The sequence below is a fragment of the Schistocerca serialis genome, chromosome 9 (assembly GCF_023864345.2).
Source record: "Schistocerca serialis cubense isolate TAMUIC-IGC-003099 chromosome 9, iqSchSeri2.2, whole genome shotgun sequence".
Taxonomy (NCBI): domain Eukaryota; kingdom Metazoa; phylum Arthropoda; class Insecta; order Orthoptera; family Acrididae; genus Schistocerca; species Schistocerca serialis.
In genome coordinates, this window is record NC_064646.1 from 248539684 (window position 1) to 248555403 (window position 15720).

Below are 15720 nucleotides of genomic sequence, written 5' to 3' on the forward strand. Positions count from 1 at the left end.
TTAAAGTCACCACAAATGATTTCCATTTTTTGTATTTTCAAGGTACTAAACAAGCTTTCGGATTTGAAGATGAGGTCTTCTGGAGGATCTGCATAAGTTACCATTACTAAATGTGTGTTACTGAGTTCAGCTGCTGCTGTTTCAAAGTGTTTGATTAAAATGTATTGAGATGTGTCTTGATAGCTTCATATGTTAAATTCTTCTCTGTTAAGATTTCTGTTCATCCATGTTTATTGTAATCTTACATAGCAGAAAACTGGCTTTTTCTTGTTTGTATTTGGCATATTCGTAGTTAATGCTGTGTTCTATAAATAAAATCAGAATTTTGGTCAGATCATAGTATTAAACCATGGAGTTCATAGTATAGCTTATATTTTATTTTATTTGCACAGATATCTGGAAATTATGATGCAGCAGCTTACAAGGGCATGCTGAAAGCAAGCCTCCATATTTTTATGTGAAAACTCTTAAAGCTTTATAAATAAAACAAATGTTATTAACATTCTGCATCTTAAATATTCTCAACATAGTCACCCTGGTGATGAACATTTTCTCCCAATGAGAGAACAGACTGTTGATACTGTCACTGTAGAAGGTTTGATTTTGTAAACAGAGCCACAACCTCACCTCTGCTTGCACCGCTTCATCACCATCAAAGTGAAGTCCTTGAAGGTGTTCTTTCAGTTTTGGAAAAAGATGAAAATTGGATGGGGCCAAGTCTGAACTGTACGGAGGATGAACAATGACAATGAACCCAAGGTCTTGGATTGTTGCAGATGTCACAACACTCGTGTGCAGTCTGGCATTGTCATGCTGAAGGAGAGAGAGCACTCCATGTGTGGACAAACTCATTGAATTTGAAACTTGGCTTCAGCACACTGTTTCCCACACACCAACATAGATACATTTCAAACCACCGTGTTACACGCTACAATTCAGAGCTCTGTAATGACAGAGGGCTGCAAATTTGTTGACGTGAAGAATAGAGATGTAGAATGTTAATTTTTGTCTTATTTAAAAAGCTCTAAGAGTTTTCACATTAAAAAATTCAGAAGCATTTACTTTCCAGCAAGCTCCATAAATCGGAAGAGATGATGGTTATTTTGATTACAGTTTTTATTGCTGTTAATTGTTTCTGATGGACCACTTACCTTTATATTCGAATTAATGAAAAATGTTTTTATAATTATCTATTGTTATAAGTATATCCTTTCTTATGTCACTGTTTTTTACTTCTTTAGGCCACTCCCCACCCCACCCCACAAACATTCAGTTTTCCTTTTTACTTATAAATACCTACAATATGCACACATCAGTAATATTTTGCTTTCTTATTAATGTCTGTCTTGTGTGTGATTTATCACATGTGATGTATACTAAATTAGTACTGAAACCGCAAAATAGTTTGCACACATTTTGGTGCTATAATTGACACTGACAGTGAAGAATAAGAGAAGAGTTGCAACGGATATAAGTATTAGAGTGCAACAACTAACAAAAGTGGAAGATTTCAAGTACCTTGGGAGCGTTACAGAAGACAGCACAAGGCATGATTAGGATATTAGTGAAAGGAGAATGTAAGCCCATAAATTTCTGCAGAGTGTAAGAAGCACGGTGTGGAATATAGATGACCACCAAAATGCAAACAAAGTTTACACCATGCATATTATGCACCAGTACTCACATATTCATTGGGTACATGGGTAATGAAAATGCAGGTGAGCAGGGTACAGGCTTGTGAGGGGAAATTTCAAAGAATCAGGATAAAACTAACAAAAATGGATAGAGTAAGGAATGAGCAGGGTGGGAGAAATGGTGAAAGAGATACCAATGCAAGAGACAATAGAAAAAAACAAGATGAAAATGGAATGGACAAGTTAAAAGAATGAGAGTTGGCAGGATACTGATACTGCCTCAGTAGCAGGCAAGAGACCTAGAAGAAGACATGAGAGACAGATGGATCATTGGAGTCAAGGAATGTGTGAAGAGCAGAAGAGAACACTGGGACAGAGTGCAGAGGGATGAATGGTCGGAGGACAGAGAAAGATGGAGAGAGCTATGTCTTAAGCAGACCAAGCCAGGTGCTGAAAACTGTAAAAGATGATGATGATGAATAAATGCCATTGGGTGTCGTCATATTAAGTTTGCCATGTAAATGTGGTAAGTAGTATCAGCTGTGCAGTCTTGTTGGTACTTATTGGCTAGTGAAACTGTCTTTCTGCCTGCGAAAGACTGTATGAAGGATGATGTGAAACAGTCATCATTTAAGCACCATTTTCTTGATTGTAATTGGCAATAGTTCATCCAAAGACATTCTGTCACCATTCGGTCTCATGCGGAAGTTTACCTCTCAGTGAAGATTTTATAAAGACCAGTGTATAAATTTCAGAAGAGACCATATCATCTCATGGCGTACCAAACAGTGAATTAGTGTACTGGTAGTTATTTTGGTTTGTGTAAGTGGAATAACTATTCATTCTGGCATGCAGTCTTCTCAGTTAAGTTTCTTACACCTGCTAGTTTTTGGAAAAATATATTTTTCTATCAGCGGCTCAACATTCATTGTTTCTTTAAGCTTGTTGCTGTCAGCTGCTGTATAACATATTATTGTTTCTGTTGATGGCTACAGTATTTCTCTTAGCCAAAGCTGAGATGCATGTGTGCTGTAGATAGCTATCTATACATTACTCTTTGACTGCTTTGGCCAGATTTCTGGCTTACAGTGCTCATTCATGCTTCTCTGAATATATGCCTTGTTTGAACACAGGAAAATATACAATTACAGTGTTGTCATATCATGTAATTCAATCCCTGGTCCAAAGTTATAACTCGTAAGATGAACTATTACACACAATTTTCTTAATTTACTGCAACAATCATTCATTGATGACAAATCTTTCTGTAAATTAAGGGAATGCAAGCACTGTACCAAATTAGTGCTAAAGAACCTCCAACTCCCTCTGTCCTCTCCCTCCCACAAAATCTACAAAGTGCAACAAGCATTGTTTGACAACTGTTTTAATACACCAGTGGTGTGAAATTATTTCACAACTAGATGCTGAACTTATTATGTGAGAGAAGAAATTAAGTTAAGAGTTTAAATTTAATGTCACTCTTGAAAAACACATCCTTAGTGTTTGAGTGTGTGTTTGTGTGTGGGGGATTTATGCACCCTCAGATGTGTGTGAATTGCTTTTGCTTAAGAAATGAGTTTTACCACATATGTTGTACATTGGAAGATGTTTTCGTTGTTTCTGACAATGATCTGTCATTAAGGTTGTGCTACTAAGTATTAAGTGAATGTTTTATGTAGAGATTCTAATGATGTTAAAGCTATTGCAATATTCCTGAGTCAGTGTATTTCTGCTGCCCAGCTGGGCAGTTTACTAGAAAATCAAGAAACATAAAAGGAAAGCCATTCATTACAATTGAAACAGCTGAAGCAACAGGTTTTGCTTTTTTTTAATTTCCAGAGGACATGAAACCAGAGGTTATGACACATCCATTAACAAATGCTGAAGGTTTTATTCTGCCTACTTCATTTTATCACCATAACTACACAGAGATGGAAAACTTCCTTAAAAGCATAGCAGCAACATATCCTTCAATCACGCGCTTGTATTCTGTTGGTAAAAGTGTTGAAGGTCGACAGCTATACGTCATTGAAATTACTGACAACCCAGGACACCATGAACCAGGTAAGTGGACATAAATAGAAATTTTACCTATTCTTACCTCAATTATTGTTGCAAGAGACTCACTTCAGTCTTCTGAGACTACCTTCTTCTTCTTCTTCTACTACTACTACTACTACTACTACTACTACTACTTCCACTTCCAGTCATCAGGTGATTGTTAGAACACACACACACACACACACACACACACACACACACATTATCCCAGCTGACAGTGTCCTGCAGCCCAATTCAGGTGAGGGTTTATGTTTGACAGAGTAGCTGACATGCAAATAACTAGAGAGGGGGAAGAGACTCTGATGGCTAGGAGAAAGGACTAGTAAGGGAACAGAATAGGAATATAGCACCAATCAGCCCATACAGGTCTAGGCGGGGGCAGTTGGATGTAACGTATGATGAAGTGGAAGAGTCGGTTGGAAGGGAGGGGAGAGATAGAATAGAGGAAGACCACAGGAGAGAGAAGTGTATGTGTAGAATAATAAGCTGAGGGGGGATAGTGACAGGGATGGAACTGGTATGGAACAGCAGCTGGTAGAGAGTGAGGCCAGAAGAATTGTGGAATTGAAGAAAGGAAAATACCCATATGTGTAATACAGAGATGGCTGGTATAATGGGAGGGGGAGGGGATCCAGGTGGCATGGGTTGTGAAGCAAACATTGAAGCTGAGCATGTTGTGCTCAGTAGCATATTCTATCACTGTGTGGCCAACTTTGTTCATTGCCTCAGGTGGGGGGTGGACTTTCATTCCCGTGGACAGATGGTTGTTTGGTTGGTGGTCTGCCCATACAGAAGGCTGTGTAGGAAGTTATTGTGGGGCTGGTACATTTAACTGCTTTCACAGATGCCTCTGCAAGGGGAATATGTATATGGTGGGAACATAATGGTATATGTTGAGCAGGTGCGAAAGACTGTCTTACCTGGATCTTTAACAGGGGCACAGTCAGTAAGGCAGAGGGTTGGGAGTTTGTGTGAGATAAGAGTGGACCAGTAATTTTGTAGGTAGGAAGGGTGATAGAACATCACTTTCAGAAAAATGGGAAGGATTGTGGGAAGGATGCCCCATCTTTCAGGGCACAATGAAAGCTAGTCAAAGCCCTGGTGAGGAATATGGTTAAGAGGTTCATGTGTATGCTGATACTGTGTAATGGGGAGGTGGAATGTTCCGTTGAAGCTGGTTCATAGAGGTAGTTGAAGGATTTGTGGATATGACACAGGAGATCTATTTTTAAACCAAATATGAAAGATAGAAGCTGTCTGTGGAGGAATTACTAAGGCCTCCAGACCCTCAAAAATAACAACTTCAGCTACTATTTTGTACAGAGTTTTATAGAGACTGGCGGTAAAGTTCGTAAAACATTGTCAGGTGACATGTTCAACTTGTCATTGCAGCATAAATTGAAACATACCATAAAAATGTTTTAATGATAAGTTGCACTACCGTAACCATGGTGTCACGATACAATTAGCTCCACACCAAATAAAGTGCAAATATCTCGTTTTAATATGATGGAAATACATATGGTCATGGCAGTAATGCAATCTCCAGAATAACAACTGTGGTGTTATTTATAACATATATCAGATAAAAAAGCTAAATTAGTCAAGTAAAATGAGTTGCAAAGGAAACTCTGTTAGTTATCAAAATTAAATTTTTTGTCTTAATTTTGTGCATTGATATATTTGGGAAGAAAATTATTCAATTGATTTTTATGCAGTGTTGATGTAAACACTCTTAGTTTTTTGAGTCAGTTTGTGTATTAGGTGAAGAGTGTGTGAAACTATTGCATAGAAATAAACATGTTGCTTATTATATTACTGTATGGAGCTTAAAGTGCCAAAAAAAGGGTAAATACTTGACTTAAAGAATAGGTTTCTTGTGATAAACTTTACTTTTGGAAACATTCTCTATTGTTGACTACAATATTGTGTTAGAAGCAGATTTTTCATGGTTTTCTAATATTCAAAACAAATAAAACCTGTCTGCCAGACTTAAACTGATATCAATCCACATCAGGGATTGACTCGCAGTATCAGCGTCAAACTCCACAGTGATTCCCCATCTAACCTACCATATATACGTTGCAGGACTAGTGCTTCTGCAGTAGAGGATATTTTCAGAGATTGGCGTACACCAGTTTCAGGACAGTTAATCCATGAAACTTTTTCTGTTTGACAATTATTCATTGTATTGGATGTTCAAGATGTATTAAGACTGCACACACCACTTAGATCCAGACATCTGGCTTTTACAGGATTGCTTACTTTGTTTATAAAACCAGAACAGTAAAATACAAACTGTAGATCACAATTTACAGGAAAACAGAATACCTGTGGTTAGTTATATACAGAGAAGTAATTAAAGAGTTCCACTATGCTTCTTCTTCACTTGTTAAAGAGAAAACAAAAAAAATCAGATATTTTATTGTTTATACATGTTATGAAGGTTACAAAAGTCATCCAAAATAGTGATGTTAGAGGAAAACAAGACAGTTGAGGACGAATAACGAAATTCACAGTGCACTGTATTTACGTGAACAAAAGCATTGCTTCTATTTGTTTTCATTAGTTCAAAATTCTCTACTTGATATCTTGTTTCATATTAGGTCTGTAAAGTCTCCTTTGAGTCAGTGTCATGGTCAGTCATAGATAAGTCTGTTGTGCAGAGGGGCTGAGGAGACATTAACGTGTTTTATGACATCACACTGAAGCATAACATGAAATAATGTTTCGATTTCTTAAAGCTGTGTTACATTATTGTGTTAATTGACAGGTGAACCAGAAGTGAAGTATGTGGGTAATATGCATGGTAACGAAGTGGTGGGACGTGAGGTGCTGCTACTCCTCATAAAATTCCTATGTGAGAATTATGGAACCAATGACACTGTTTCACGCATTGTGAACTCTACTCGAATTCATATTATGCCAAGCATGAATCCTGATGGTTATGTCAGAGCTAAAGTTGGTATGTATAATTAACTGCCACTAATATTTGATTTCCTTGTGTATGAAAATATTTTCTGGTTTCTGTTTTTCTTTGTCTTTCACATTACTTTGAATGGGTACATTCTTATGTATTTCATAGTGTACACTAAAATCAGTGTGAGGTAATTGACATTTTTGAGTAATTACTTAATGTCATGCTGAGTATTGCTTCTGAAAGCAACACCAAGTGAGGTGAACTGAACAAAGTCATAATGACTATAAGAGAGCAATGCAAGAAGTGTTCAGTGAAGTCAAACGTAAAATTTTGCCGATCCACGTTACAAAGAATCCTTAGAAGTTTTTGTCATACATGAAGTCAATAAGGGTATTAGAATTATCTGTTCAGTCGCTCAGTAACCAGACTTGCACCAAAATGATAGGTGACAGAGAGAAGCTCAAAAGACTGATCTTGGTCTTCTGAAACTGTTTTTTTGTGGAAGAGTGTAGCACAGTTTCTCCTTTCATTCATTGTGTAAATGCCAATGTGACAGATATGGAGATAAATGATCATGGAATTGAAATCAGCTAAAAGCACTCAACAGTGGAAATATGTGTTGTCTGTTTGGAAAATTTAAAGTATTCTGAAAAGATAAGCTACCCTGTGCCTTTCTGAGCACCACACAACAACAGTGTTAGAGAAATTACATGTAAAAGATTGTACTGTAGCTTCTTACTCATGTGGAACTAATATGGGGAAAGAAGGAGTTGTTACATATATTAAGACAGAATTCAAGTTCAGAAACACTGAGAGAAGTAGATTTTTTGGTGGTCAAAACATAGAAGTGTATGCTTGTAAATTAATAGAGAAAAAATACTTGACTATTAGCTATAACTGTGTGTAGATCCCCACTAGAAAATTCTGAACTGTCTATGCCATCTGCCAGAGAGCAGCAAGCAGTTAATAGTCTGCAGTTATTTCAGTGTACATTTTCTAAAGGATTCTTATAGTAAAAATGATCGGAAACTCTTATTTGGATCCAACAATTTGATCTCAATAATTAAATTTACACCATCAGTGGATAAGCTCTCAAAGCAAGAAAATAACTGTATGCACAGTAATAGATGCTCTCACTGATCACGATGTATAGTTATTTAGGATAAATAAGATAGTCTCCTACAGTATTGATCTTGGTGAAAATCAGGTAGAATAATTAATGACTCCAGAACAAATGTTTTTAAGAATAGTTTACAATAGATGACCTGGGATGCAATTAGTAATAAACCAAATGTTGACATAAAATTTAAGTAATTACATGATAAATTCATATCATTATTTGAAAATAGCTTTCTGCATAAGCTAATCAATAAGGACATTAAACAGCCATGTTAAAAAACCATGGATCGCTAGAGGGACTGAAGTATTGTGAGAAAGGAAAAGAGAAATTTATCTGCTAGCAACAAGAAGTGGAGATCCTAAAGTAGTCGCACACTTCAGAAACAACTCAAAATTACTTAGAAAAGTTATTAAAAATAAAGGAACATGCACAGTACGTCAGAAATCAATAATTCTGGAAACAGACTAAAGGCTGTTTGGAATGTGCTAAAATGGAGACTGGATGACTGGCCACGGAACTGGATAACATTGCTGTTGAATTAAACGCAAGGACTATAGACGGTAAGTCACAGGCAGCAAGTATGATTAATAATCATTTCCTAAATATGGTGGAAAGTTTCAGGAGAAAAATTGCAGTGCTATTTTGAAAAAGCAAGCCTCCTGAACTTCTCTCTGGGTGTATCACTGTCTTCTTCTTAAATTAAGAAAATTATTTATTCTCTCAAAAAGAAAAATTCACCTGGGTAGGATGGTGTTTCCAACAGAGTACTAAAGATTTATTCCCATGTAATAAGCCCTGTCTTATCCGAAGTATGTAATGCCTCACTAACTCGGGCCATTTTTTCAGAGAGGTTGAAATATGCCATTCTTAAACTGCTTTTTGAGAAATATGATAGGAGAGGTGTCAATAACTACTGACCTCTTCTGTCACTGGCATAATTTTCCAAAATTTTTGAGAAGGTAATGTATTCTAGGATAGTGCCTCACCTGAGCAACAATAACATCCTCATGAAATTATAATTTGGATTTCAGAAGAGTTGCTCTGCTCTCACTCTACAAGCCATAAATAACAAAATACCAAGGCTTGGTATTTCCTGTGACCCGTCTAAGGCATTGGATGTATGAATCACAGTATTCTTCTAGTTAGTTAGCTAGCTAGTTACATGTTCCATGGATCATTTTGCACAATAGATTGTACTGAAGTGTAATGAGTCATTTTACATTCGCATCGAATATTAATTTGCACATATTGTTACATTCTGAACATTACTAAACTTTTTTCGTACAAAAAGAAAAAAGGTATACGGATGTTATTTAGTAATGCCTACTCACCACCTTTTATACGTTACAATAGTAGAGATTTTTCTACGGTATAGAAGAACTTGTCATGGAGACATTTTCTCAGTTTGTTATAAAATTTGTCTTTGTTGCCTGTCAGACATTTTACATCAGTGATACATTTTTGTTGCATTATTGTGCATACCTTTTTGTGCTACATACAACCTTAATGTGGAACAATGAATGTCATTTTTCCTTCTGTTATTGTAATTACACTATGTGATCAAAAGTATCTGGCATATGTTCAGTCAGGTGCTGGAAGGTTTCTTGGTGAATGTCAGCCCATTCTTCATGGAGTGCTGCACTTAGGAGATGTATCGATGTCGGTCGGTGAGGCCTGGCATGAAGTTGACATTCCAAAACATCCCAAAGGTGTTCTGTAGGATTCAGGTCAGGACTCTGTGCAGGCCAGTCCATTACAGGGATGTTATTTTCATGTAACCACTCTGCCACAGGCCGTGCATTATGAACAGGTACTCGATCATGTTGAAAGATGCAATCGCCATCCTCAAATTGCTCTTCAACAGTGGGAAGTAAGAAGGTACTTAAAACATCGATGTAGGCCTATGCTGTGATAGTGCCTCGCAAAACAAGGGGTGTAAGCCCCCTCCATAAAAACACGACCACACCATAACACCACTGCCTCCGAGTTTTACCTGTTGGCACTACACACGCTATCGGATGACATTCACTGGGCATTCTCAATACCTACACGCTGCCATCAGATTGCCACACTGTGTACTGTGATTTGTCACTCCACACGGTGTTTTTCCACTGTTCAGTCATACTGGTGTGATGTGTGTGGCTTATGAGCAGCTGCTCGACCATGAAATCCCTGTTTTCTCACCTCCCACTGAACTGTCATAGTATTTGCAGTGGATCCTGATGCAGTTTGGGATTCCTGTGTGACGGTCTGGATAGATGTGTGGCTGTTACACTCTGCGATCCTCTTCAACTGTCGGCGGTCTCTGTCAGTCAACAGACAAGTTTGGCCTGTACGCTTTTGTGCTGTACATGTCCCTTCACATTTCCACTTCACTATCACATCAGAAACAGTGGACCTAAGGCTATTTAGGAGTGTGGAAATCTCGCTTGCAGATGTGTGACACAAGTGACACCCAAACACTTGACCACGTTCGAAGTCCGTGAGTTCTGCAGAGCACTCCATTCTGCTCTCTCTCACGATATCTAATGACTATTGAGGTCGCTGATATGGGGTACCTGGCAGTAGGTGGTAGCACAATGCACGTAATATGGAGGACATATTTTTTTGGGGGTGTCCAGATACTTTTGATCACATAGTGTATGTACCTCATTGTTCCTTTTAAACTCTAGTCAATTATTTATGACAAACTTCATGAGGGACAAAATGCACTGTGAAGCAGTAGTCAGAATGCACAACTCCTTAAATAGATATCTTCGAGAAGATCGTGGGTGAGCACCACATGTTTTTCTTACAGCGTATTTTTGTGCAGTGAAGAGTCTATCTGAAAGATCAGTTACACTAGAACATTGTTCCATATGACATAATTGAATGAAAATATGCAAAATATGTCAGCTTACTGATTTGCGTCTCCCCAAGATTTGCAATGATTGTAAGCGTAAATGTGGCTGAACTAAGTTGTTTGAGGCATTCAAAAATGTTTTTTGTCCAATTTAAATTATCATCAATATGGGCCCCTCAGAATTTTGAAGTTTCCAGCCTATTTATTATTTCCTCACCACGTGTTACACTTATCGTTGGTGTATTATCCTTAGATGTGCAGAACTGAATATATTGGGTCTTTTTAAAATTGAGGGTGAGACCATTTACTGAAAACCAGTTAATTAACTTGTGCTTGGGTTTTATGGAATTGATGATTTAGCCAACCAGTGGTAATGTCATATCTAATCAAAAGAATGCAGAAAGTTGTAGTTAGTAATTAAACCAGTCTAATCAAGGGAGATTCTTCGAATGGTGGAGAAATCATGTATGGGGGTCCCCAAGTCTCAATCTTAGGTCTGTGTGTGTGTGTGTGTGTGTGTGTGTGTGTGTGTGTGTTTTGTCTAATTCAGAAGAAGGCTTTCTGCGCAAAAGCTTACTTGTCTAGCAGTCTTTTTGTTGCACCTGTATATGACTCAACATTTCCACTATATGGTGAGCTGCAATCTATTCAAGCAGAGTTAGTTCTTTTTGTAGATAAGTCTAGTGTTGTAATCAGTCTGGGCATACATACAGCAACAGAAGAAAAAGTAAACAATGTTCTTAAATTATCATTGACTGGTTTTCTGCAAGTGACCCCACTCTCAATTTTAAAATGACATAAGATATTAAGTCTGCACATCTTGAGGTACTACACTAATGATAAGGATAACACATGCTGACGAATCAATAAATAGGTTGGAAAATTCAAAATTCTTAGGTGACCATATTGAAGAATTTACTGGAAAAAACACATTTTTGATCTCCTAAAACAATGTAGTTTAGTCACAGTTGCACATAGAATCAATGAAGATCTTGGTGAGAGATAAATCAGCAAGTTGACATATTTTGTTCATTTTCTTTAATAATGGCATATGGAATAATGTTCTGGAGTGACTCATCTTTAAGAAAGAGTCTTCATTGTTCAAAACCATGCTGCAAGAATAATATGTAGTGCTCACCCACAATCAGCTTGTAGACCATACGATGCATGGTAGAAGGTACCCTGTATCAATACTAGTCATTTTCTCTTCTGTTCCACTCACAAATAGAACGAAGGTAAAACAACTGTCTATACGCCTTCATATGAACCCTAATTTCTTGTATTTTATCTTCGTGGTCCTTTTGCTCAAAATATGTTGGTGACGGTATAATCATTTGGCAGTTAGCTTCAAATGCTGGTTCTCTAAATTTTCTCAATAGTGTTTCTCGAAAAGAATATTGCTTTCCCTCCAGGGATTCCCGTTTGAGTTCTCGAAGCATCTCCATAACTCTTGTGTGTTGTTCGAACTTACTGGTAACAAAACTAGCAGCCCGCCTCTGAATTGCTTCAGTGCCTTGTTTCAGTCTGACCTGGTATGGATCCCAAACACTCGAGCAGTATTCAAGAATAGGTTGCACCAGCATCCTATATGCGGTCTCCTTTATAGGTGAACCACTCTTTCCTAAAATCTTCCCAATAATCTGAAGTCAATCATTCACCTTCCCTACCACAGTTCTCACATGTTCATTCCATTTCATATTGATTTGCAGCATTACAGCCACATATTTAAATGACTTGACTGTGTCAAGCAGGACACTAATGTACCTGAGTACTTCCTACTCACCTGCATTAACTTGCATTTTTCCACATTTAGAGCTAGCTGCCATTCATCACACCAGCTACAAATTTTGTCAAAATCATCTTGTATCTTCCTAAAGTCACTCAACTTCAGCACCTTAGCATACACCACAGCATCACCAGCAGACAACTACACATTGCTGACCACCCTGTCCACCAAATCATTTGTGCATGTAGAGAACAACAGTGGTCCTATCACACTTCCCTTGGGCACTCCTAATGATACCCTTATCTTTGATGAACACTTGCCATCAAGGATAGCATACTGGGTCCTATTACTTAAGAAGTCTTTGAGCCACTCACATATCTGTGAACTTATTCCACTTGCACCTATCTCTGTTAACAGCCTGCAATGGCGGACTGTGTCAAGTGCTTTCTGGAAATCTAGAAATATGGAATCTGCCTGTTGCCCTTCATCTGTATTTCACAGTATATCATGTGAGAATAGAGCAAGCTGAGTTTTGCATGAGTGATGCTTTCTAAAACCATGCTGATTCGTGGATGTAAGCTTTTCAGTCTCAAGAAAGTTTATTGTATTCGAATTGAGAACATGTTCAAGCATTCTGCAGCAAACCAAAGTTAGCGATATATCTGTGTACTACTTAACAGTATGTTTATTTCCTCTTGAAGTTTGTTGTAAATACTGCATTACAGTTCAAAAGTAACAATAATGTGTATAGTTACAATAACAGAAGAAACAATGAGATTCATTACTCCACATTAAAGTTATCTTTAGCACAAAATAGGTGATCACTTCTCTAGTGATATAAAATGTCTGACAGACAGGAAAGTAAAATTTGAAACAAGGTGGTGGGTAGGAATTACTAACTGACATCTGTATACTTCTTTTCAAGAGGGGAATGGTGAGGATGTATCCATATTTACAAAATATTTTCATGTGAATATAGAATGGGTCATTACACATCATGATGATTTATTATGTAAATGATCCATGGAACATGGAACTAGTTAACTAGATGAGATACCTGTGAGGTTGAATGGAGATTATATCAAAGAACTTGCTCTCCATCTAGCAGCAGTTTATTGTAAGTTATTGGACAATGAGAGGTACAAAGTGCTTGGAAAAAGTGTGGGCCATTGCCATTTGCAAGGTTTGTCAGACAGATGCTTATAATTATAGATTTGTATTGTTGCTGTTACTCTGTTGATAAATTATGAAATATGTTTTATGATAACACACTTTTGTTCTCACCCTGTCTGGGAAGTCTCCCCTGCTCCAGGGTTGTGGGTGACTTTTCCATAATTTTCCCATTTCCTAAACCTTACCAGTTTAAATTTCAATTTGATACTTCTACCCATTACTGAGAAAAAGGGGTCTTAATAGATGCACAGACGGACAGGTGGGCAACAAAGTCATCCTGTAAGGGTTCTGATTCTGTTGATTGAGGTACAGAACCCCAAAAACAGAATACAAGGAGAGAGAGCTTATAAAATTAGTTAAAACTTAGAGCCTTCTTTAAAGCAATTTACAGAATGCATTTGATTGTTATTAGCTCTTTATATCTAATTTTTACGACAAGATTAATGAACTGGCCAATGGAATCAGTTTTAAAAAGAATTAAGACCACAGGACTCTTGAGTGATGTTTAATAAACAGTATATCTTACATACAGGTGATGAGGATGGTGTTATTGGACGAGAGAATGCTCATGGCATAGATTTGAACCGGAACTTCCCTGATCAGTACCAACAAACGAAGGTTAGTGAAATATTACATTCATTACATTCATTGTATTTACATTTATTGTTCTTATGCATAAGAGCAACAGGCTGCAGTAACTGCTATCTCGGTTGTATAAGTTACTTTTACTGTCATTGTAAAACGGGGTTCATTAAATCATGCATTATGCTTATTTGCGACAAATTAAAATCATGGGCTAGGCCGCAGTACCAGTATCCAGCCTTTCCTGAACAGCCTGCTTCCGGAATGTGGAAAGACATGCGTGGGGGGTTACATAATAGTTGAGACTTTGAACTGTTCTCTGTGGTTAGGATAGTGTTGTTAATAATACACTACCCATGAAAAGCAAGGGTTCAGGTTTGAATATTCACATTTTAACTTTTAACTTGCTATCATTGCAGTAAATATTCTGCTTAAAAGTAAAAGAATTATTGAGGAGAGGGAGAGGGAGAGGGAGGGAGAGAGAGAGAGAGAGAGAGAGAGAGAGAGAGAGAGAGAGAGTGTATTGAAGTGTTCTGGAATCAGAATTCAGTATTTGTATACGTCATTACTATTCAGTCCTGCAGGTCTGTTAAGCTTCAAGTTGCATATGACTTGATGTTTTAATTTCTCTAATCTATACGGATTTTTTAAGAAGCATGATTCTGCTGTAATGCCTGCAGTTAATGTTACTTCAGTGCTTTTTTGTGCGTTTTTTCGATTGAATAAGAGTTGACATTGAGATACGCGCACCTCCCTACCAAATTTCAACAAAGGCTTAATCAGTCTTATATCAAACAATTAAATATTATATGCACACATAGGAAATCACAGGAACAACTGAAATAGCGCATCACTTCACTGCAATTTGCATTTATTGTAACACTTGATAACTGACCAAGAAAATGTTGCGTGTTACGCTTGACGGATAATAGTAGGAGAACAGTAATAAACACCTGATTCAGTTTTCTGCACTTTAGTTAAAGTTCAACAGGTGAACACAATTTAAGTTCTCCCATAAACATAAATATGCACATAGGCACGTTAAAGAACTGATGATGAAACAGTCGCTTGTAACATCAAGGCAGGCACACTCAATTTAAAGGGAAAATAATTAGCATGTTTACACATTGACTAGAACATTAAGGTGAATAAAACACACACACACACACACACACACACACACACACACACACACACACACACACATTTATGCGCACAAGCATGATTAAAACTGGTGGAAAAATACTAAATTGGAAATTGACAAATCTATACCCAAAGGAGCCGCACTCCATCGAAACACCCCAAAAAAGGGCAACTTAATGGCTACATAGAGTAACAAAATTAAAAATAGCATGCTTATAGATTGACCAGAATAAAGGAATAAATAACACATACATGGCTTCTGACGGCCGACAAACTGTGTTTGGCTGTTGAGCAGTGTCTAATTTAGCTAGCCACAACATACGCTAACCAGGTTAGCGGCGTATTTAAAGACAAGCGTTGAGCAAGAACCCTGGCCAGAAGGTAGTAAAAGCAGTACTAATTTACAACTAACTACAGCGCTGAAATCAACCAATGACAGGTTGACCAATACCGATGTGGCATACGATGGACAGTCAATGGACTAAGCACTCAGCTGAAACCCAAGTATAATGCTGAGGG

General features: G+C 37.5%; 1 protein-coding gene across 1 annotated transcript in view; it reads left to right on the forward strand.

Moving 5' to 3' along the window:
• The window catches only part of LOC126418594 (carboxypeptidase D-like), a 261509-nt gene that overhangs the window by 99670 nt on the left and 146119 nt on the right, over positions 1–15720 (forward strand). The window contains exons 6-8 of the mRNA XM_050085427.1: positions 3474–3698; positions 6469–6660; positions 14009–14094. Coding sequence (XP_049941384.1) covers positions 3474–3698; positions 6469–6660; positions 14009–14094 — 503 coding nt within the window. The remainder of the gene's footprint in view (positions 1–3473; positions 3699–6468; positions 6661–14008; positions 14095–15720) is intronic.